The sequence below is a fragment of the Diadema antillarum genome, unplaced genomic scaffold (genome assembly GCF_040938485.1).
Source record: "Diadema antillarum isolate AM-2024a unplaced genomic scaffold, OU_Dant_1.0 scf00000134, whole genome shotgun sequence".
Classification (NCBI taxonomy): Eukaryota; Metazoa; Echinodermata; class Echinoidea; order Diadematoida; family Diadematidae; genus Diadema; species Diadema antillarum.
This window is the reverse complement of record NW_027271023.1, coordinates 3,456,557-3,478,847: the sequence shown is the minus strand read 5'-3', so window position 1 is coordinate 3,478,847 and position 22,291 is coordinate 3,456,557. Positions and strand designations below refer to the sequence as shown.

The 22,291-nt window shown below is 37.0% G+C and overlaps 1 protein-coding gene across 2 annotated transcripts; it reads right to left on the bottom strand.

Annotated features, from left to right (window-relative positions):
- Positions 1-5,532: 5,532 nt before the first annotated feature.
- On the bottom strand, positions 5,533-21,979 carry LOC139720900 (cys-loop ligand-gated ion channel-like). Of its 2 annotated transcripts, none has more exons than XM_071632228.1 (11): positions 21,949-21,979; positions 18,617-18,769; positions 15,919-16,047; positions 14,783-14,989; positions 13,060-13,159; positions 11,932-12,089; positions 10,902-11,057; positions 10,397-10,573; positions 8,372-8,419; positions 7,984-8,028; positions 5,533-6,236 (listed from the first exon to the last, which is right to left on the bottom strand). In XM_071632228.1, the coding sequence occupies exons 2-11, from the start codon at positions 18,749-18,751 to the stop codon at positions 6,177-6,179; spliced, it is 1,215 nt and encodes a 404-aa protein (XP_071488329.1). In that variant the 5' UTR covers positions 18,752-18,769; positions 21,949-21,979; the 3' UTR covers positions 5,533-6,176. The 2 variants fall into 2 exon arrangements, with proteins under 2 accessions (XP_071488329.1, XP_071488328.1); XM_071632227.1 differs by lacking the exon at positions 21,949-21,979 and adding an exon at positions 21,300-21,411.
- Positions 21,980-22,291: the final 312 nt, after the last annotated feature.

Here is a 22,291-nt window from a genome sequence, read left to right as displayed (position 1 = left end):
TGTACGCGCAGCTATTGTGTACGTGTACACTGCCATAACATACAAAGAGTATAGGGTGCACACACACCTGCGCTTCACTGGTTACTGGAATACAGTACGTAGCAGCCGGCTAGCAACATCATTGAGTAATGCGTGTAATTTCACAAATTAGGGCCTGTCTTATAAAGACTTGTGATAGAAATCAATCACAAGTTTCTTGTGAGCTGCAATGCAAGTTGCGATTGATTTGGGGACTTGTGATTGATTTGAAGGCTTTATATAGACGGGGCCCTGATTATAGATAAAGCCTGATTATAGTACGTACTCGACAAAATATTTAGATGTAAAAAAGGACTATCTGGCCAAATCATTACATAAGATAATATGCGGAAACAATCATATCACATGCTTCAGTCCCGCGACATTCGACACAGATCGCGGCGCTCTTGAAGGTCCTGTACTCAGCACTTTCGTATCCATAGGTAAGCCTATAATCTCAAATTCCACATACTAGTAACCAAATTGCATTGATTAAAAGTCACAAGACTGAGATACTTTATAGTTTAGGCCTATTTCCAATCACTCGCTGTTTTTATTTAGGCACTCTCGTCAATATCCGTTCCTCTTCACTGATCTCACGTGGATACACCCAAGTCATACCAACATGATAATAATGTCAATTTTACCTTTCCCCAAAATCTCCCATAGGCTTATGAGTTGCCTCTCACCATAAAACTGCCAGCTCGCTCAACAACTTCAAAACCACGTTAAAGAATCATCTTAGTTTATCATGTTGTCTTATTCCACAATACTTTCTTATGACTTCACGAATGATGATCTGAATTAAGGGTCCTACAAAGTGTAATCATGTTTAATATTTTTCTTACAGACACTATAGCCGCATGAATCGTTTTACTGCCTGAGATGGCTGTCCTCTATTATCCATTTTCTGTATAGGGCCTACTCTCCCTGTAGCAATCTCCCTGTATAACAAGTCTGTTGGGCCCCATGTCCCTATTATTTTTTATTGTTTTCATTGTGTAAGTCGAAGTTGATGTCCCTGTCAATGTCGTCAATGTCCGTATGTCCCTGTCTTTGTTTCTATCTTTGTCTATGTCTCTGTCATTGTTCTTACTCTGTTTTTTATCTCCATTTACATGTACTATCATCGCATATTATGGAATATCAAATATCATGTCATCATCATGTTCAGGGCACACTCGTCACAAGTTTGTTTGTTTTGTTACTATACAGATGTGCCTCTGCATTTTCACATTGATTGCATGTTATTTGTTCTTTTTATAATGCCCCTATATCATATGGGGAAAAAAAAGTAATTGGACTTGAGGTACGAACTAAATCGGTCATCGGCAAGCATTGCTATTCCACTATCACGACTATGTCGAGTTGCATGTCGTCACTTAAAGTGACTTTACTCTTCTTCGCGAGCATCACAGCGAACAGATTTTAGTGATCGTGCCATAGATCTTAGTTTTACAGAGGCATTTGAGTGAAGTCGGCAGTCCAAAATTAACCCCTACGTAACTCCTATGAGATACAGTATCCTGAACCACACAATGGAAACCGCAAACATAATTAATTTATAGACATGAGATCATTCTGTACCCCAGGGATCTGTGTCTGGATGGACTAAGAATTGATTATACCATGATAACGTTAAATATACTGTATGTGTATGGGAAGGGTTTCGAAAAATAGGAAAAGTTTTGAAGTTTGACATTTGTATTTTTCTGTTTTGTATATAGGCACCTCTGACTGATTTTGTATCTGTAAGATTGTCAAAAGTACCAATGTGATGGAAATAATTTTCTCCAACTTAATGGGGGATTCAAATTTACACTTCGTATAGGCCCTATATTTTATGTCACGTATATCCGTCAAAGAGTAATTTACAGCTAATCTATAACATGGACAGCTATAGGCTCTTATATCATATCGCATGTAATCACCTCATTAAGATTAATAATGTGATTGATTACAGTGTAACACATTTGCCTAAAAAGATATATCAATTACGTTTAACAAATCACCCTTCCGGGTATGAGATAATAAGGAAGATTCTAGTCCAAATGACAAATTTTGTTTTATTTTCTTTGATTCATTGAAGCATCCGACAGATGATTTAAGAAGCAAAATCTGATAACTGTCGCAGTCAGTTTTCCAGTCATGTCTTGCATGGGTACGTCTATGCATGGTTAAGTGCATTATTGTGCGATTAGGTATTTGTTAAAACCTTCATTGCAGCACTTCATTGTATCTGATCATTTGTGCGAAGTAGGGGTGTACTAGTACTTAAAATGGAAGGTAAGGCTTTTTCAAATTAGTGATGGGCCTATTTATTTATGTATTTATTTATCTATCTATCTATCATTATTATTATTATTATTATCATTATCGTTATTATCATTATTATTATAATTATAATTATTATTGTTATTGTTATTATTATTATTATTATTATTATTATTAGTATTATTTTGTTATTCGTTGATTCGCGCGAGGGTACGATAAGGACTAAATTGTCGTGGCTTCAGGATCTTTATCACCTCGAGCTAAATTTTGGCCGCCGTGATCGTACTGTTACAGATACACAATCTTCCAACCAAGAGATGGCGGCACACTTTAAAAAACACATTGCATACCCAGGGGCACCGCGCTTTGTGCTTTTAACAAATTCTGTCTGGCGCATTAAATAACCAGATGGATTAACACATGGACAAACAAAATGCACAAACAGATGCACAACTCGCACAAGTCGCTTTGGTTTTCTTATGTTTGTATGTATAACGTGTAATCATAATGTATATATTATGTGTTATATATATATATATATATATATATATATATATATATTATATAATATAATTGATATATATATAAATACAGTGCGAGAAGAAGAGCATTCGTGGACGTAGCTATAGTGATCAACGTGCGTGTTTACTGCCGAGCTTTCGGTCTCGCACTGAATATAAATGATGAAGGAGCTACACTGCTGTTGTAAATGGACGAGACCCCTTCTCGCTCTCTCTCTCTCTCTCTCTCTGTCTATTACATATATATATATAATCATTATTATTATATGCCTCATTAAAAGGGATGCATGCACGATTGTACGAATTACTAGAAACAAGGAATGCGTTTCTGATAAACGTATGTACATCAGATTAAAAGATAGTATTCATATATGAATTTTGCTGAAAATTTGTTCTCTCCTGAATAAGCGAATTAGCACAAAAAGAAACAATATAACAAAATACATAGGCAAGTCTGAAATACAAATCGCTCCTCAAGCAAAAGCCACTTGATCAAGCCAAGAAATAATCACTAATGCACGGCAACATTTAATTTGTAAGTGCTTTAATGGCTAATGATCCAGTGTGATAACTACAGAATTAATTTTCCATAATCGTTTTCATCATTATTTTGATGATATATTTTGTCTCTTTGTATACGCTATATAGCACCTTACCATGAAAAATTATACATGTTGAATGAATTTCTAAATTTAGTATTATGTTTCAACAGCACCGACAGTATTCAAAACCCGGGCCGTGTTATACCGGAGGTCATTTCCGAACCATTTTTATAGCGATCTGAAAAAGGGGAGTAAAATTGTGCTTAGGCACAACAGTGAACATTTTATCGAAATCGGATGCAAATTAGGGAACTAGGGAAGTTGCCCTAATCTTACAAGACAGTTTTTTTTTTCAGCATCAGTCACTATAAACATGCGAATGAGTTAGTTGATGATGACATCGCCTCACAACTTGCCATGCACATTGTGTACACAATCTTGGAAGTTTCCAGTTTTGTTTTTTGTTTAAGCGCAATGGGCAATTATGCGCCAGTCCCATATCTAGATTTTTGGAGGTTATTCAGTTTAGAATGATATCATGATCTTACCTTTCAAATAATATAATAAGAAAAAAAATATTGTCATTTTCTCTGAACACGATTAATACAAAATTGTAAGGTGATGACATGTCAGCTCATCCTTACTGTTTGAGAACTGTTCAGTATTAAAAGTAAAAAATGAAATAGCAACATTTCACAATTTCCTAATGTTTTCAACTTTTTTTCATAATTTTGATTAAATGTTCACTGGTGTGGTGGAAAAAAAATAAAGGTATTCTTTCTCTTTATATTAGTCGTTAACTAGTACGGAATTTGCTCTTTAGGAAACGAGGGCGTACAAAGTATATTATTTTGCTTAATAACTGAATTGACGATTAAACAAGCTTACACATGGAATGAAAGATATGTTGTTGTTTTTCTGCGTAGGAAACTAACAATCTTCTCAGCATTTCATATCCCTTCAAACATGAAAATTATTTACAACGGAGCCTTCCACACTTGGCATGATACATCCATACGGAGAAAATACACAACTATATCAACAATCAAGGGGTATAAGCAAACGAAAGACAATCGGGAATTTACGACATAAACATGATAAATATGACAAAATAGAATCAACTGTCAACTGAAAGACAGAGAAAAGACTTAAAAGACAAACAACGCTGCAATGGCTGACTGAGACATGCTTCTTCGTTCACACATGTAAAAGTTGCAAAAGCTCATACAAATATAGCATAACAATGAAAAGAAAACAGAAAATTTTTAATAAAGGGTATAAGGACTATAATTGTATTAGACCGATAGTTCTTTGTCATTTTTTTTCTGTTGCTCTTTGTATATTCTTATTCCGCTTGCTTCGTGTCTGCCACGTGTACTTTCAGAATTTATGTGCTTGAGGAATATTGCAATATGCTACGTGTTAACTGATAAAAAAAAAAATATGCTGGTCTGCAATTTAGTTGTTACTGAGTGTTAAGCTGACGCATGAATAATGGCTCATCGTCAAAGAGATTGATAGTATAATTGATGCTCAGATTGTGTTAATATCAAATAGAATAAGAGTTGCAAAATATTAACAAATTCTTCAGTGAGTACTTGTAATCTGTAATGCATGTAATATTTATCTCATGTCAAGCTATTGCATTTCATCGCACTCTATATGCTTTATGTGTGTGAGCTCTATGTTAAGATCGTTGTGTGTGTGTGTATGTGTGTGTGTGTATGTGTTTGTGCGTGTGTGCGTAACATATGAGTTATCATTGTTACCCAAGTGACAATGCCATGGTTCATTTTGTCGTATATTCAGACTATATCTAAGGAAAAAAATATGAATGATTTTTTTGTGTGTGTATTACAACATCTAAATTCGTTGACACATGCACTAAGTAAATACAGTTGTATAAGTAGTTCTTATATTGGCAAGTACGGATATAAAACAGGCAAGAAACTCAGCAATTGTGTGCCAATTTTAAAACGTAATGGTCATTTCTGTTCCACAATGATTTTCAAGTCTGGCATTATGACTAATGAAAGCGCGATGGGGTTTATTATGGTACAAGCAAATAAAAAAAAAAAATCCATCGCAATACTGCAGAGCATTTCGGAAAAAATATGCATAAAGGTGTACTTACAATTTCGTGTACACCATCTAGATTAAGTATCACTTCATATGGAGTTACAAGAAAACAAGATATTCCATACCATAATAATCATAGTAAATTTGTTCGCACGTATATTATATTGCATGCTCGTGCAATGGTTGTCTAATGCGCGAAGGTTAAAAAGGGTTCCATGGTATCTATTATCTTCCATGCATTTATGTATGAGCTAAACACATGGCTATTACGAGTAACCGTAGCTATTTAGCATTGCTATCCTGGGCACAATAGTGACCTACAAACAATGGATCACGCTGGTTTATACGAAAACACACTATCAATTCTAGAAATTACACGTGTCTTAGAATTAACCAAACCAAGCCACAGGAATGCTTTGGTATATTTTCGTAAAATTCTCGAAATTACTGAAATATTTTGCTGCTGAAAAAGCAAAGAAGAAGACAGAGCTGCTGCTACTGAACTCTATCTTGGCCCGCTCACGCTGTAAAAATCTGACGCCGTCACGCCGTCATGTTACTAAGATCACGTGTTGTCGTGAGCTCCACACACAAGTGAATGGGCGATGTTCAAGATGGTGGTATTAAAGTGGCTTCAAAGCAATTGGAAAACGAGATATCCAGGTGGTTACTTTACTTTTCTTGGGAATAGCTGATGCGAAGCTTCTTTCAAAGTTTCCCCCAAATTCAGTGCATCGGGGTTTTAGAGGTTTGCTGTGGTGGCTATGGGTCCCTCCTGCACTGGCGAGGTTTCCTCTTTTGGCTGCGGAAGAACAAAACATTATCTTAAAGACCACTATTGTCTATATTTTTTCCCGTTTTGCTTTGGTTTTTTTTTTTTCGTCCTTAAATGTCTTTTATCCATATACGCTACTTGAAGGTTTTCTTGCATGTTGCATTTGATGTTCTGGCGCGATGAACTCAACTTTTGATTTCGCTTCGTTTTTGTTTTTCTCTTATTTTTTTTTTCCAAAGCCAGTATTCTCCCCTTGAGTGAACGTCAATAGTTGACCACTGCGCTGCCATGTAGCGCACGATCGTGATGAACAAGTAGAACATGATGTTTTTAAATGCGAGGACTATGTCTTTTCTCATATTTTGTCAATAACACTCTAAGAATCTCTCAAAAGATTGAACGAAAGTGAAAAAGAAAACATATTGCATGCAACATCTTCTCTTAAAGCGGTAACAGTGCACTGCCCAAACGGAACTAACAGATTGTGATGGTGAAGGGAAAAAATAATGTTTATACATGTTATACGCTTAAAATCATAGTCAAATAATAATGAGTGAGTGTACAGAAAGACGACTGCAAAGCACAGACACATCACCGCTACGTTTCATCACAATTATAACACGAACAAAGATGAGGAAGCAGAAGAAGAAGAAGAAAAATGAAGATAAGGTAGAGAAACAAATTTACATTAACTGGAAATATTACTGATATACCAACAAACCACACTCCTGAACACTAATCTTTACCGGCAAATGCAAAACATGATATACGTTCTAGTATGATTTGTTTTTCCTTCAGAAAAAAGAAGAAGAAAAGTGTCATAGTACACTTTAAATGAAAACTAAAATGCCGGTGTTGCTTTATTATATTGAGGTCGCGAACTCTAGGAAGAGCTGTGCTTTACATAATGATAATGTGATGACTTAAGATATCACCTTAGATATTTCTATTACTTTCTTTTATGCTCTTCAACGAGTAGCAGTGTTTACCTTTGTTGGTTATGTTACGGAATTGACAACTCCTACATTATCTTTTCTACTGTCTACATAATCTTCATGAATAATACTTCGCTGCTCTTAATGGAAGAAAGAAATACACAAACTTAAAGAATAAAACCTGAACTAAGCTTTTCTTTTTCTCAATGTCCACTTTATTTCAATAATGAAAACAAGACCTATTATGACATACATAATTATGAAAGTGAAATGTTTATGTTCTTTTCGAAAAACGAAATAGAGTTTGAATTGAATTGAAATGAATTGAATTGAATTGAATTGATTTGAATTTAATTGAATTGAATTGATTTGAATTGAATTGAATTGATTTGAATTGAATTGAATTGAGTTGACATTCCTATCAAACATGCACTGGACTTATGCTGTCACTGCCAGGTAATTGTATTTTTCATATTGGCTATCAGAGATGACATCTCATGGCGCTTTATATCCAGTGGAAAAGGCGCTCAACAAATATCAACTATTATTACCATTTTTCTTGCTTGTTTGCTTGCCACGGGCTGACCTGAAACTGATCCACTTCAAACCATTGGCAGACTACCCGAATTTATGCATTCTAGTCATCCGATTCCTATTCATCGCAAAGTGTTCTGTGTAATGATTGCATATGATTATTGTATATCAAATGTTATGAAAGATTTACTCTAGGTAGTAGTACATTGGTAAGACATAATGCCCATCTCTATGTTTACATATTCCCAACCAAATATCCCTTTACATGTATCTAGAAGGGAAAATGGCTACGGTTAGCAATTTACCTTCGACTTGGCTTCCAGTCTTGACTTGATTTCATTGCACAAATCCTATACATATACAAACAAGGAGATATGAAAAGGGATTCAATGTTTTAATGCATGTATATCCCCTAATGAAATTATGTACATCATTCTTCTTATGCTCATTAGGGGAAGTATTTCCACTTCAAAACTAAAATGCATCAAGTTCATATAGGTATAGGAGCGTACTGAAAACGATCGGAACCCCATAAGTGGACGTTTCAGGCGCAACATTAACAAGGAACATAGCTGACATAGAATTTTGTTTCTTGCATATTGGTATTGCACTGACTCATTATCATGAAATACTGAAAAACAACAACTTGGATTTCATGTGATTCAATTTAATGTTCTTTGAATTTATACTTACGTTGTATTTCTTTGTTGTTTTCTTCATGTGGCTCCATACTCTCCATGACTGTAAATCAAACAACGAAAATGTGAAATGTGGCTGATCAAAACAAGATATATGTAGTATAATCAGAGAGAAAAAAATATGAGAAAGGACTCGGCTGCAAATTATTTTGTGCAGTAGAATTAGCTACAAATTTAACCACAGAGCAATCAGATTATAATATCTATAATTTCTCATCGTTCTAAACAAGATTTTAAACGTGATTATTACATCGGGTATTTGCTTTTTTTTCTCTCTCTCTCATTCTCTTGTGTTTGGAAAATATGCTGCAATTTTGGAGGAGAAAATCAACCTGAAAACAATCATGTTGGTTATTATTTGACATGTTTGACGGGATCAATTCTTTTAGCCAAATTCAAGATGATAAGAACCTCTATTTGACGAGGGAAGATGGGAAGGGTATTTTCTTTTTTGTCTTGCAACTTCAAATGCTAGCATTTCAACAGAGTATGTGAGAGAATGGAGGAGAATTATCTTTACGTTTACTCAGGGTTTGATATCTTGTTCGTCACGGCTACCTTCCCGACACGTCCAGCTTTAAAGAAGAAATCTAGTCCAAATATAAGTTAGTCTGATAAAAATGAGTAAAATCTTACGAGTTCAACAGTAAGAAATTGACTTAAATCGGATGAAAAATAAGGAAGTTATTATAATTTGAAATTTTGCTAATTTCTCCAAAACAGTTTTTGTATAGTGGATGTGAACATGCAAATGAGTGAGCTAAACATTGTCATACCCTTACAATTTGATCGTGTACAAAAACATGACGAATATTCAATGTTTTTGTCATTGAAGTCTGAAACATGACGATATTCCTGGTTGAATAACTTCAGAGTAGTAATGAGTTAGAGATACGAGGAGTTGAGCCTCGGGCATAATTGCGTTTGAATGAAAAACGGGAAATTTCAAAATTTTTGTGTACAAATCATATATGGTAAATTGTGAGGGAATGGCATGCTTACTTTGCCTATTGCACATTCATTTTGACTGTTCAAGAACTGTTTTCCCCGAAAATAGCGGAATTTCAAAATGTCATAACTTCCCTATTTTTCATCTGATTTTAATCAAATTTATACCGTTGAACTCGTATTATTTTACTCTTTCTTATCAAACTAACTTATATTTGGACTGAATTCCCCCCCTTTATGGGTGCGTCACGAGTCTGACATCCAAGAGTCATGGACAGCCAACTAGTCACAGAGCCGCCGAATCATACAGCTCATGAGTCATACAGTCCACGACCTCAACAATATAGGCAAACAAGTCCTATATGAATCCGACACTAGGCGAACAAAGCCAATGAGTCCGAAACAGGCCAAAAAGGCACATGAATCCGACAATAGGCAAGCACGACACTCGAGTCCGACACTAGCGCAAGACAAAAATAAAAAAGAGCCCATGGGACCGACATTACATCATGGAGAATAATGCACGCATTTCTGTTTTTGTTTTTGTTTTTTGTTGCCTATTGACGGACTCATGGGCCTCATATGCCTATAGCTCGATCATGGACTGTAACATACGAGTCATGGACCGTGTGACTCGCGGGTGTCGGGCTCGCGGGATGGCCCATGACAAACAGGCTCAAGTGTGCTTTAAAGTGCTGTTTGATAAGTCCAACAGCACCTCCTCTGCGATATTTTATATGGTTACACGTATTGACCTCGTGACTCGTTAATTGAAAATTCTGAGTCTCTCAAGATATTTTTACGGGCTGTGTCCCTCCTGACCAAGATCCACTTACCTGGCAGTATAGTAGGACAAAGATGACGACAGAGTCATTGGTAGGGTAGATTTTATAAATTTCCTTTGTTAAATGAGGCCATTTACTGGCGAATTTCAAATTCAGTTGCTGCTATCATGATTACCAACGATATATTACTTTATCAGTAATAATTGTTTAATAATGGTATAGTAAGAGTCAGTTGTTGTTGTAGAATAGTGTCATTGTCCTTGTTAGTAACTGATAGACATGCATACCTTCACACAAGCCATGATAACGAAGACGACGTTGAATATGATCAGGGCTCCCGCCAGAAAGATGCCTGACACCAAGTCGAAGAATATGGCGTCAACGGAGTTGGTGAAGACTGACACGATGGCGTTTTGGATGACGACCCCACACAAAAGAACCATACAGCACAGGACGTAATAGTCCTAGAATGACAAAAATGTGATGTCACGCAAACATACCCCCAATTTCATTCTGAAATTCTTTGATTTTCTAAGAAAGTATCTTTGATAAAAGCAACTCTTCCTGCAATAACCGAGAACATGTAAACACGCAAAATTGTAGTAAAACGTGCTTATACATAACCTCTGTTTCTACACGATCAATATAACATAATTAAAATCATCGGTGTCGTCAGAGTCATCAGCAAAATTACCATTGGTGTTATCTTAAATTCGTTCTGTGCATGTTAGCTTGTAAACGTTAGATTGGGTTCAGTTGCAATAACAAAGATACACGGATAATAGTACTAACCAGTAGCGTCTGGTATGATGTGTTGGGAAGACTCTGGGCGACAACGAATTTGAAGGCCACGGCTGTGAGAAGCAGGGTGAGAGTAACGCCCAGCCGGTCCTCGGGCGCCGACAAGTCCACAGCGAAGGATGAGAAGGCGAGCGGCGTGATGAAAAACTAGTAGGAATCAAAGCGAATTATTAAACATGGAATTATGCCTCGAAAGCCCATTTGAGGTCACATCTACTCCGTCTAGGTTGGGGCATTAAAAGTATCGGAGTCATGGTGTGACAATTTATTTCCACATTATTATTTGTTTGTTTGTTTGTTTAATCATCTGTAATGTATACGATTCGGGAAAAAGATGTACATACATAAATTCCATGAATACAAATATAAATTGTATCACCAAATTTGCAAATATACCTTAGGAATTATGCAGAAGAAGGACTGCCACTATAAACGGATGCTTGAACAAGTGGCAGCCGAGGAAACCTATACATATTTATACATAATTTGGTTGGCAATATGGGGAAAAGACCTAAACATATTATAATACGTAAGGGTTTTGTATGTTTTATTTCCTAGATGCAAGGAAAGATATGGTAAGCTGTGATTAGGATAAGAGGATGATGATGTTGAAATGCTGAAGGTGATGGTAATAAAATAATTATTATCATTACAGACAGAACGTAAGCCTCTTTACCTGCTGGATTCAACGCTCTAATCTCTTAGCCATAGAGGAAGAAATGAATACAAAGATTCAAAAGCTTATAGCTGTATTACTTGTCTGTAATGGCAAAGCAGAATTTCAAAGTCTCGCACTTGGAAGAGGTTTATTCTTGTATACATTTTGATTTTTGATACGATACATCAAACATCACGCAAACCAGTACATGAGGACTAGTAATACATTGCCTGTTTGTGAAACATTATTCGAAGTGGCTTCAACAAGTTTAGCACCATAGATTGAGAACCGCCCCCCCCCCCCCAACACACACCTTTCTAATTCTCTCATAATGCAATGAGTAACTACTGACTTCAAAATTACCATGATGAAGGCGACGTTCCACATGTAGTAGTTCGGGATCCTCTTTACGTTCACGGTGATGTTGTAGAGGGGGTACGCGTTGACCGCCCCTGAACTCATCTTCTCTTCCTCCACTGGGGCTGCATCAACATGCTTCATCAGCCGCCACTCTTGTCCTCCTGCTCAGCCATCAGCAGATAGGGAGAACAATCATCACTATGGCAACAATGTTGTGTATAGAGACAATAAGTGACAGTGCAGCGATAGAAGGATGGGGATCGGAGCATGAAAATAAGTGAAAATGAAGAAATGAGAAAGATTTTTTTGCATGAAGAAAGGAACGATTTTTAAATATACAACATTCTGAAAGAAAAGGGAACTTACACAGTTTGGGCTACTGTTTACGTGCGGGGCACTGGTCGTGAAATTTTGGTAGCGAAAAAGAAAAGAACAAAACAGCAACAACAACAGCCAAGTGAGCATACAGGCTCTTACGATAGTTCTGTGAAGCATCATTTTTCCTTAAATTCCTTAGTCTTATGGGAAATCAATCTATAAGAATGTGGTGAGGGACCAATCCAAAATTGGATTGAGAAAAAGAATGAATTCTAAACTCTATTACATCGAAAATTTCAACGTAATTTTGGATTGGTTCCTCATCAGGATCTAAAGAATTTGTAGAGAGTTGTAACGCAAAACCGATAATATTGAATATGAAAAAATAAAGTTTCGATTTTTTGTTTTACAACATGATTTGTATTTCATGCCAACTAAACGTCACTCAATGACCATAATCCGTTGTTATGTAATATTATACGCTTTCCAATTACAAGGAAATAATTTAAGAAAATGTAATGTAAGTTGGAAATAGACCGAAATTATAAGACAAGAAAATCCAATGCTTTATGCCATCCACTTTACAGACTCCGTGACGATTTAAATTTGCACTTGATTGAAGAGCACCATGTGTGGATATTACAGTCACAAAAATACATCAAAAGATTTTATATCAATTAAATGACATAATATATAGTGTACATGAATGATGTATTGATGTAAATCATCACGTATGATAAAACTATTAGTCTGTTCAACAAACAATGAAAAATTCACCAGGAAAAACAGCTGACTGGTGTTTACATGTCTCACCTGTGAATGTGTCCGTTCGGACGCTGTCCTTCTGAGTCATGTCCTTGCTAAACTCGATCACTTTCTTTGGCCAGTCAGACATGATTTTGATGGTCAGATTCTGCATAATCATCGTCACAATAATCATTAAAGCATTCATTTTTTTTCTCGAATAGGTACCAGACAAACAGGATTAAGAAGAAGATTTTAAGAAGCGGGGTAAATCTGACCAGAAAAAAAAAATGTAAACGATCAATGGATTCGATGGCATAATTACGTCGCAACGTCATCAGTGTCAAATCATTGAAACTCTGGTGTTGAAAATCAGAAGGATACAATTTCTCCTTAGAAATAAGTCCAATAAAGAACGAAGATCTAGCACAAATTTGAGTGCAAGTGAAAAATAAAAAAACTTATATTTTTATCATTACCGTCAACTTTTCTTATTTGCATTTAGATGTTAATTAACGTACCATGATTGCTATTTTTCTGGAAACAAATTCTGCAAAAATGAAAAAGAAAATGCATAACTTCGTTGTTTGTCTGATTTTGATGAAACTTTTACGATGCCGATTGATTGATTCCGTCATAGATACAATGCAGGCAGAGGGAGAGAGAGAGAGAGAGATAGTTAGAAATATAATTGCATTTATTCTGTTAGTGTATATAATATCAAGGAAGAATACTATGCAGGTGTGAGTTTCTTCAATATTTGTCTCCCTCTATATACAAATCAAATTTGTTAAGATCGCAACTGCTGATCTGTAAATTAACGAGGGGCAGACAAATGGAAGAAACTCATACCTGAACCTTCAACCCCTCTGAATGATAGCTTTCTTTCATTTAACCCTATAAAGCCCAAATCAACTATTCTTAAAAATAGCACTCTATATTCGGCGCCGAGATTATTCATTACATTACCAACAGAAACAAGATCCTTAACTTCAACAACTGCATTCTCAAGAGCAATTTCGCACATCTTCTTTGCTAATTATTCTACTTGATTATATTAAATTTATTAAAGTACACAATGCTTATGTAATTATTATCTCCTAATAACTTGTCACATGTTTCATTTTCATTTTTTTTTTTTTTTTTGCCTGTACTTACACAATGTATACTCTATGACTTTTTTTTTTTTCATTTTTTTTTTCTGGCGTTCGTTGGTAATGATTATTTTGTGTTTTTTATGTGCATTCTCTTCAATGTATGATTTCTATGTTTTGTTATCATTTCACGGCCTTGCTGAAAAACAGCTTATAGCTGATAGCAGGCTTTTTACTGTGGTCAAATAAATAAATTCAATTCAATTCAATTTTGACCCCTTAGAAGCCAAGGGGGGGGGGGCACAGTGTCCCCCCATATAAGTTCTGTATTATATGATGTATGACCGTCATATTTGGCACGTGGGTAGAGCAACTCATACTCCACATGACCCAACATTTTAAATTTCTCAAGGTTATCCACTGAGGGCGCTATCTGCCAAAAATTTATAGAAAAATAGTGGATGATACAAAATCCTGCTTTATGTACACGCAATACCTGTAGACATTTGACTATCAAACATGGACACAATACAAATCGTGTATCTGCAGTATTAAGACACCGGTATCCACCTCGGAGTGGTGTAAAGCTCACACATTGTGGTTGAAGCTTGGAGAATTTTGAAATTTAAAGCCTTACCAGCCAGCGGCTCGACTGTGGCAGTCGTGCAAGTGATATGTATCTGTATTGTCCAACCCACCTGGTAGTCGAAAGGGAAGTCGGTCAGCCTCATGACGGACTTGAAGGTGCCTTTCATCCTGATCGACAGCTGAGCGTCCGGAATCGGGTCTGTCTCGTCATCGTACGGCGACTTGAGTCCCACGCGGTGCTTCACCTCGTACTTGTCAATGCTGACGGCGTTGAAGAAATAGATTCGGGGGTCCCAGTGTTCGCTCCAGTCTATCTCCTGCAGAAATACGAGTCAATCAGAAGGCACATCAGTTATACGCAATTCCATAATAATCATATTTTTGTACAGTCCTGTATTCATACAGAATTATTCTCCTGAAAAAGAAAATATACATTTACATTATACTAATGGGTTAATGTTTAAATGATCTTTCCCTTTATAAAACACATAACAAAAAAATATAACTTTATACTTGAAGTAAAATACTCCTTCCCATTCGGAATTTACTTGTACAATCACGTATAACTCTAGTGTACACGTAACCAGTGGATGAAATTTCTTGGATTTGATTATTCTCCCTTACAAGATTTTTGCAATGTGTAACTCGATCCTCCTACACTCTTTGGTTATTTTCATATCAATTTTTAATCTACTTAACTCTTTATGTGCCATGTTCGCACGTCCTACTCAGTCGACGGCGTGCCAACTTCGCATATTCTGCTCAAACCCACTAATCCGCTTAAACCGATCGATAAATCGCCTAATCCCGCGGTACAATGAAGGCTTTTCTGGCGCTTTTGTTCCTTTTACATACAGCTTGCATTCTATGTGGTGATTGACTATCAAGCGGTGTTCCCTACTACATTTGCGTGTAAATTCTAAGTTTCTCTCACGGTTTCATGTGCAAAAGTCATGCCTTCACAGTAATGTAGCAACTGGTCATTATAGAAATAGAAATACATTTGTCATACACTTTATATCAAGGCAAAGCTTGGCATTCCTCTTCATCTTTGCTCACTATTATGTCAAGCTTAACAGAAATTTGTAGAAGTTATATAGATTGGAAAAGCAGAATTCTTTTCCAAAGCATGACTACCTTCGTGTCCCAGAATAACGTGGCACACAGGGGGTTTCCACCATGGCAAATAAAGAGTTAAGCTAGTGACTTTCAATTTGATATCACAAAAAAGTTATGCTATACTCACGTCAGCTTTGAGCCCCTTGATGCTTGGTTCCTTCCATTTGATGGTCAGGGCGAGTTCGCAGTTGAATTCCTCCTTCAACGTGTCGATGTCGCCGACGGTGATGATGTTTACCCGGACTCGGGCATCAACCTATAGATCAAAAGCACAACAACGGAACAAAAAAGACAGAAAAGACTTAGAAAACTTATCCTATCCTCCATAATCATGCGGATACTTTGATAGAACGAACAATCACAAGTGATTTCGACTTCCCATGGTGAACTGCATGCATGCGACAGTCTGAATACCTGCTTTATCATGCTTATTGTTTCTGCGGTTTCTCTGTTGCAATTAAAGCTTTCTCTAATTAAAGCACATCTAAATGCTTTCACTATGGTTTCATAAGACATTTCTGTAGCATTTAAAACGAAAGCAACAAATCACATCAAAGAGTGGCGTTGGGTTAGAATTTGGCTCATTAAAACACGAAAGAAGGATTTATCTTCTGTCATACAAGAAACACTCATTATTACTGATGATTTCATACCTCATGTGTATGCTTGTTTTGGCTTCATCAAGTATATCTCCTTAGACCGGTATAAAATCTCTTGAAAGTGAAGAAATTGGGTGATACTGTATTCTGTATACGTGTTTATCATTAATATAGCCGTTTCCTCTTTGTTACCACTGACAGATAATTCGTCTGACGCGAGTACCACTGCAGTATCATGGCATCAGTTATATAGCTAACATTCATATTAACGTACATCATGCATATAAAAATATGTATTGTATAAATAGGTAAAATATTATTCAAGAATTCTATTCTCAATTAAGTCTACAGGGGAAAGCAGTTTCTGATATTTTTCAACTCACTCACCTCAACTCCCCCCCCCCCGTTTCTCTCTCTCTCTCTCCCTCTCTCTCTCTCTCTCTCCCTCTGTAGCAGGTGGCAATCCAAATGCAATTGAAAGTAATATAGTTTATGCTTATATTCTTGTTGTTGTTTGTTTGTTTGTTTGTTTGTTTGTTCGTTTGCTGTTGTTTTTTCTCTTTGGAGGGGGGGGGGGGGTAGCTTATTAAACCTGAACTTTATCTCAGTAATAATTCCATAAGCGTTGGTGTGTGGCTACACCTTTTAGGTATAAGTAGGGTTCATTTTAAGGCACGTGTTCTTACTGACTTACATTATAACGTACGAAAGCACAGGGAAGCTTACAATTATTCTTTGATTATTTCTAGTACAGGGAAATTCATGGATACCTTTAATGAATGGGATTATGAGTCACAGGGTGTGTTGAAGGGGCTGGGTTCCTGGCACACGATTACGTGCCTCTTTGCCAATAACATGACATTTCGAAGTGAAGTAACGTTGGGAAATCCCGACATCCATCCAATCCCCCCCCCCCCCCCATTCGAAAGCGCAACTATAGGCATACAATGTAATGTACCTGTCCGTGACGGGTGATTGTAAAATGAGACCACACGCAATTCAAAAGATTCTCAATCAATAGTTATTGCTCATTGAAACATGTTATTTGAAATTCACCCGGTGTATCGAGAAGGTCCTTTGCGAAAGTGAACAATGCAGTACGTGTGTTGTTTTCCCCTGCCAGTCCTATTCGATTAGTTTCAAATTGTCAATCTATATGCTTCTACGCCATGCGATCAAAGTCCATATTAATTATCTTCATTTCGATTTGTTTGAAGGTGTGTCTCTGTGCAATTTCATAAAGAGCAGGAAGGGTTTCTGACCCTTTGCAGTAATCAGAAGGAATTGTACAGATGTATGCAGGGTATATATTATAATATTTTAAATTGCCTTTTCTGACTCTGTTCACGACTGAAAAAGAGGATCCATTTTTTACAAATCCTGAGGAACGCAAACAAGCAAGTGTTATCAAAACTCAGTTCCGACATCACTAACTTGTGACATAATAATTTCGATAATAGCATTAGCGTATGGAGGACGGTCATGTCAAGTAAATGGGAATGTTCTAGAATGGCGTAATGTTGACGTAAGAAGTGTGAATGAATCCATTCAATCCATTATGCGTCTGAAGTGAATTCAAAATGTCTGCTTGATTCAATACCAATGACGTGAATGAGGAGTGGACATACAAAAAAAGAATCACCACCCATACTTACCCTTATAAAAAGAATCGCATGAGAGAAGATAATGGTAACAAGTGATTGCTCTTCTGAAAAAAAAATCTAGATTACATCTAATTAGATAATAAGTTCATTATTATCAACATTTTCCGAAAAAAATAAGGACACTTTATAATTCTGAAGCTAATCGGTTATTAGAATAAATTGATAGGCCTACGCGAGAAGTTGGCTTTGGCCAACGTAAAAAACAGACTATTTAATCATTGACATAATTACCAGTATATGACTCCCTGATTGTTAAAAAGTAGGCAACAGGACATAAGAAATTTTCATTCAATGACTTGTACTATATAGCTATACATAATTATACCATAATGAACTTGATTGAACGTTTCAGTCTCGATTCTTAATCGTCGCCTTATAATCAATCACAACATTGAAATATAGAAGAACAATGAGTTATTTGGTCAGGGAATGTGGCGAGAATAATCCTTGCCATTGTTTAGAGAATAATGAAAGAAAGTATGTTTTAATCAACCATATTCAGCGTCATTAGTGCTTTTGCGATTCTAATCGTCTGACCAGAAGAGCAATCAGATTCTTGTACCTTCATGCCGTCGTCTCTCTTCTTGTGAACCACCTCATTCGGTTTGTCTCTCCCGTTCTCCTCAATCTTCTGCAAGAGCTTCTCCATATTTGCCATGGATGCCTTCACTTCCTCTAGACTGGATGCCGACGCCATTTTGTTTTACAGCTCGCACTGGAATAATAAGAAACTAGTAAATTCACGAAGCAGCGAAGAGAACAGAGTTGCCTCACATTGACTGGTATATTGGGAATTCTCGGAAACAAAATGATGTTAGGTACATGTATTAGCGCCAGACAAGATTCGGACGATCCCCATGACAGCAAAGGCATGAAAGTTGTCTAGAATCGCAATCGTTTTCCATAACATTCAGTTTGTTCTTGATGAATGTTGTGCCAGTCTTGCAATACTTCTGTCAACGTTTACAAACTATTTTTTGAAGTCGGAAGTTTTTGATGGAATTTTTATCTTCACTTTCTTGAAAATTCCGCATTGTCTGTTAGGTTGAAGAAACAACAGCAGGTAATAATGTACATCGTAGGGCCTACTCCCTAACTTAATGTCAGGTATTTACAATAGCGCCAGCCGCCGAACAAGATTCGGATGATCTCCATGATAGCAAAGACATGAAAGTTGTCTAGATTTGCAATCGTTTTCCACTACATTTAGTTTTTCCCTGATGAATTTTGTTTTGCATGCCAGTCTTGCATTACTTCTGTCAACGTTTGAAGTCGGAAGTTTTTGATGAAATCTTTTTGTTTTCATTTCACCTTCACTTTCTTGAAAATTCCGCATTGTCTGTTAGGTTGAAGAAAACAACAGCAGGTATGTATAGATAATACAATGTAGGCCCTACTCCCGAACGAGCGTCCGACAATCAAGGAACTACTGATTACTGCGAGTATACCGTTAACTACTCTATGCCGTCCAACTCTATCCCTCCCTCCCCCTTCTCCTCCTTTCCCCCTCCCCCCCCCCCCCCCTTCTCTTTCCCGAGCTATGTTGAATCACCAAAGCGACGGTATAAATACATGAAGACGAAACCAAGGCTTGGGGGTAATTACAGGTTCGCGATTAGTAACTGTATTAGGTGTCCCAAATGTGACCGTGCATAAAAAACAAACAAACAAACAACAACAACAACAACAACAACAACAACAACAACAACACTAACAACAACAAAACATTTTGCACGCATTGCTTTTTGGGAGGACTAAAATAGGTGAAACGGATCAACCCATCAGTCAGTTTTGATTTGTTCATAGTTTCTGAATGAGTAAGTCTCGATACATTATGTTATAAAGTTGGGAATCATAAAACAAAGGGGAAATCGTGTCTAGCAGTTTTTCTACAACACTGTTTGTAGGATGACGTGATTAGAGTCCCCTTTTTGATTTGTAAAAACACTTTACACAGTCTTCAATTTCAACTGTAATAACTTTTGGAATAATGATGCTACTGTTTTTAAAGTTTATATTAGACTTGGACAGAATGCGTTAATAGAGCATGGTTAATTTCAACTTAATCTGATAATCTCTTTTTTGTTGTTGCTGTAAAATTCAACACCCTCTTTTTAGTCCCACTCATTTCACGCCGCCAGTTAACGATCAGATTATCAAAGCACTTGACTATAGACCCTATACTTCAGAGCCTCTTTTTGTCAGTAGGACTATACAATGTACACACTTTTCCAGAGTGTGTGCATTCTGTCCAATGGTTTATAGAGGTAGGTGATAGGAGAGTCCATTTGAACTGCGTTATACATTATATATCACTTTAAAGCGTAAAGTCTGCCCTTTCAGAATATGCTCTAAATTAAAGATGCTTGCCTGGCGAGTTTTTGGTGGTCTTACAAGTGATGCAGGGTCACAATAATCAAGATTATGCACAGTAATCGACCTGTCATATTTACATATCATTGATATAATACGGTGATAAATATCAAAGACAGAAAGACAGACATCAGACAGGCAAACAGACGGATATATAGATATGATAGATAGATATTACATGGAACGTGAGTGCATTATGTTAAAATGCTGCATGTGCAAGGAGGTGCGTGATGATAGGGAGTTTAAAACACTTCAAATACAGAAACAGAAAGTGAGAGGGAAGAAGAGTGCATGAGAGAGTGAATTGAAAGATGAGGAGGGATGCATGATTCTCTTTATTTAATGAGAAGCCTCATTATCCTGGTACAACGGCAGTATAACGTGATTACAAAGCACGGACGCTTGCAAGTCTTATTGCCAAGTGAATACACATGAGCTATCGATCGAGTGCTATTTTTGTCATGCTTCGGGATTCCCTTGCGAACGCGTCCCTCAAAATGTCATAGGTCATGATACGATTCTGTGACCGTGCACCTACGTGTATTTTTAGTTCTCCTGTACGTCTGTGACATCAACATAAATAACACGGAAAGGCATCACAATAGCAGCCCAGATCTAGATTTTTAGTAATCTTATATGATGGACGTATTAACGTGTATTTAGTTGATTAAGCAGAACAAAACAATGTCATGATATTATGTCCGGCATTATGCGTCAGTGCAGGGAGGTCCTTCCTAGTCAGTGTAGTTACACCTCTAAATGCACTGTCACGTAAACGTAATACTAAAGAGCCTTTACACTGCCCCATCAACTAGTCGTGTCATATTTATTTCCATTAGGCCTGCAAATCACAGATTACCGTTTTCACTCACCATTGATGACTTGAACAAAAGGTATCAAAGTATCTGCACTTCAGCGATTGGTAAATATCAGCGATTAATAGCATCACACTAGGCTCTACACACGCAAAAGCGCTGCTATAGGTTAAGGTACGTATCAGGTTTTGATGATGTTACTTTGTCCTCGCCTTGTTTCGGTCTCCTTCAGGGTTTGCATCAGTCTCGTACTCACTACAGCATGTCAGAGAGTGAATATGAAGTGTTGATGACGAAATGGTAATTCTCACTTTTTAACTATAACTTGTAGGCCGAAAAGGGGAATACAAGTAATATTTTGCGGGAGTAAGCTGTAGCTTACTCGTATTTCTGCACAACGGGAGCTGCACATTCTTAAGGGATGCACCACGCACCGTCATTCAATATTCTTATAGTTCAGGTATCGCTCGTCCCTGCTGTGCGGCGAAAGCTGTACGATGTCTGTGCAAATAGAAATTATGCAGAAAGCGCCTTGCTATGGGTAGAGTCACAGCCTTCTCGACCAGACACACACGAGCCCATAAATACTGTAATTCTTTGCGCCGGGGAGACATGCTATCAGACTCGATCGATATGAGAGCAACATCGTAGAAAGGGAATCATAATTGCTTTAATGTGGATAAATAGTGACAAAAATCAACCTTACCGTTTGTCGACTAACTTGCGTAGAAGGTATATGGCGCACTCACTTGCGCTACAGGGGCGTGCGAATCTCTGATATGGGAAATGAGGAAACTCCTCTTACGGCGTACCTCGGATGCGCGAGGTAATTGCTCGGGATGCAACTCATTTCGATGAATTAATGCTGTTAGTTGTTGTAGTTGTTCTATTCTTAGCAAAGAACATAAAGAGATTCCGCAATGTTCTTGAGATTTGCTACACGCAAACAAGAGCGCTGCAGAGAGAATAATGCAAATCGGCTTCATGTTCGAGTGTTTCAGAATGGAATGGCAGAAGTTAAGAGCGAGAAGATCAGTCATGAAAACAGC

What these genes read in the sequence shown, in the direction of transcription:
- LOC139720900 (XM_071632228.1), bottom strand. Translation starts at nt 18,751, where the DNA reads ATGGCGTCGGCATCCAGTCTAGAGGAAGTGAAGGCATCCATGGCAAAT. An exon ending in ACTTCCCTTTCGACTACCAG is followed by an intron (nt 13,160 to 14,782) that starts GTGGGTTGGACA and finishes ATGATTATGCAG; the next exon opens with AATCTGACCATCAAAATCAT. An exon ending in CCGAACGGACACATTCACAG is followed by an intron (nt 12,090 to 13,059) that starts GTGAGACATGTA and finishes ATGGCTGAGCAG; the next exon opens with GAGGACAAGAGTGGCGGCTG.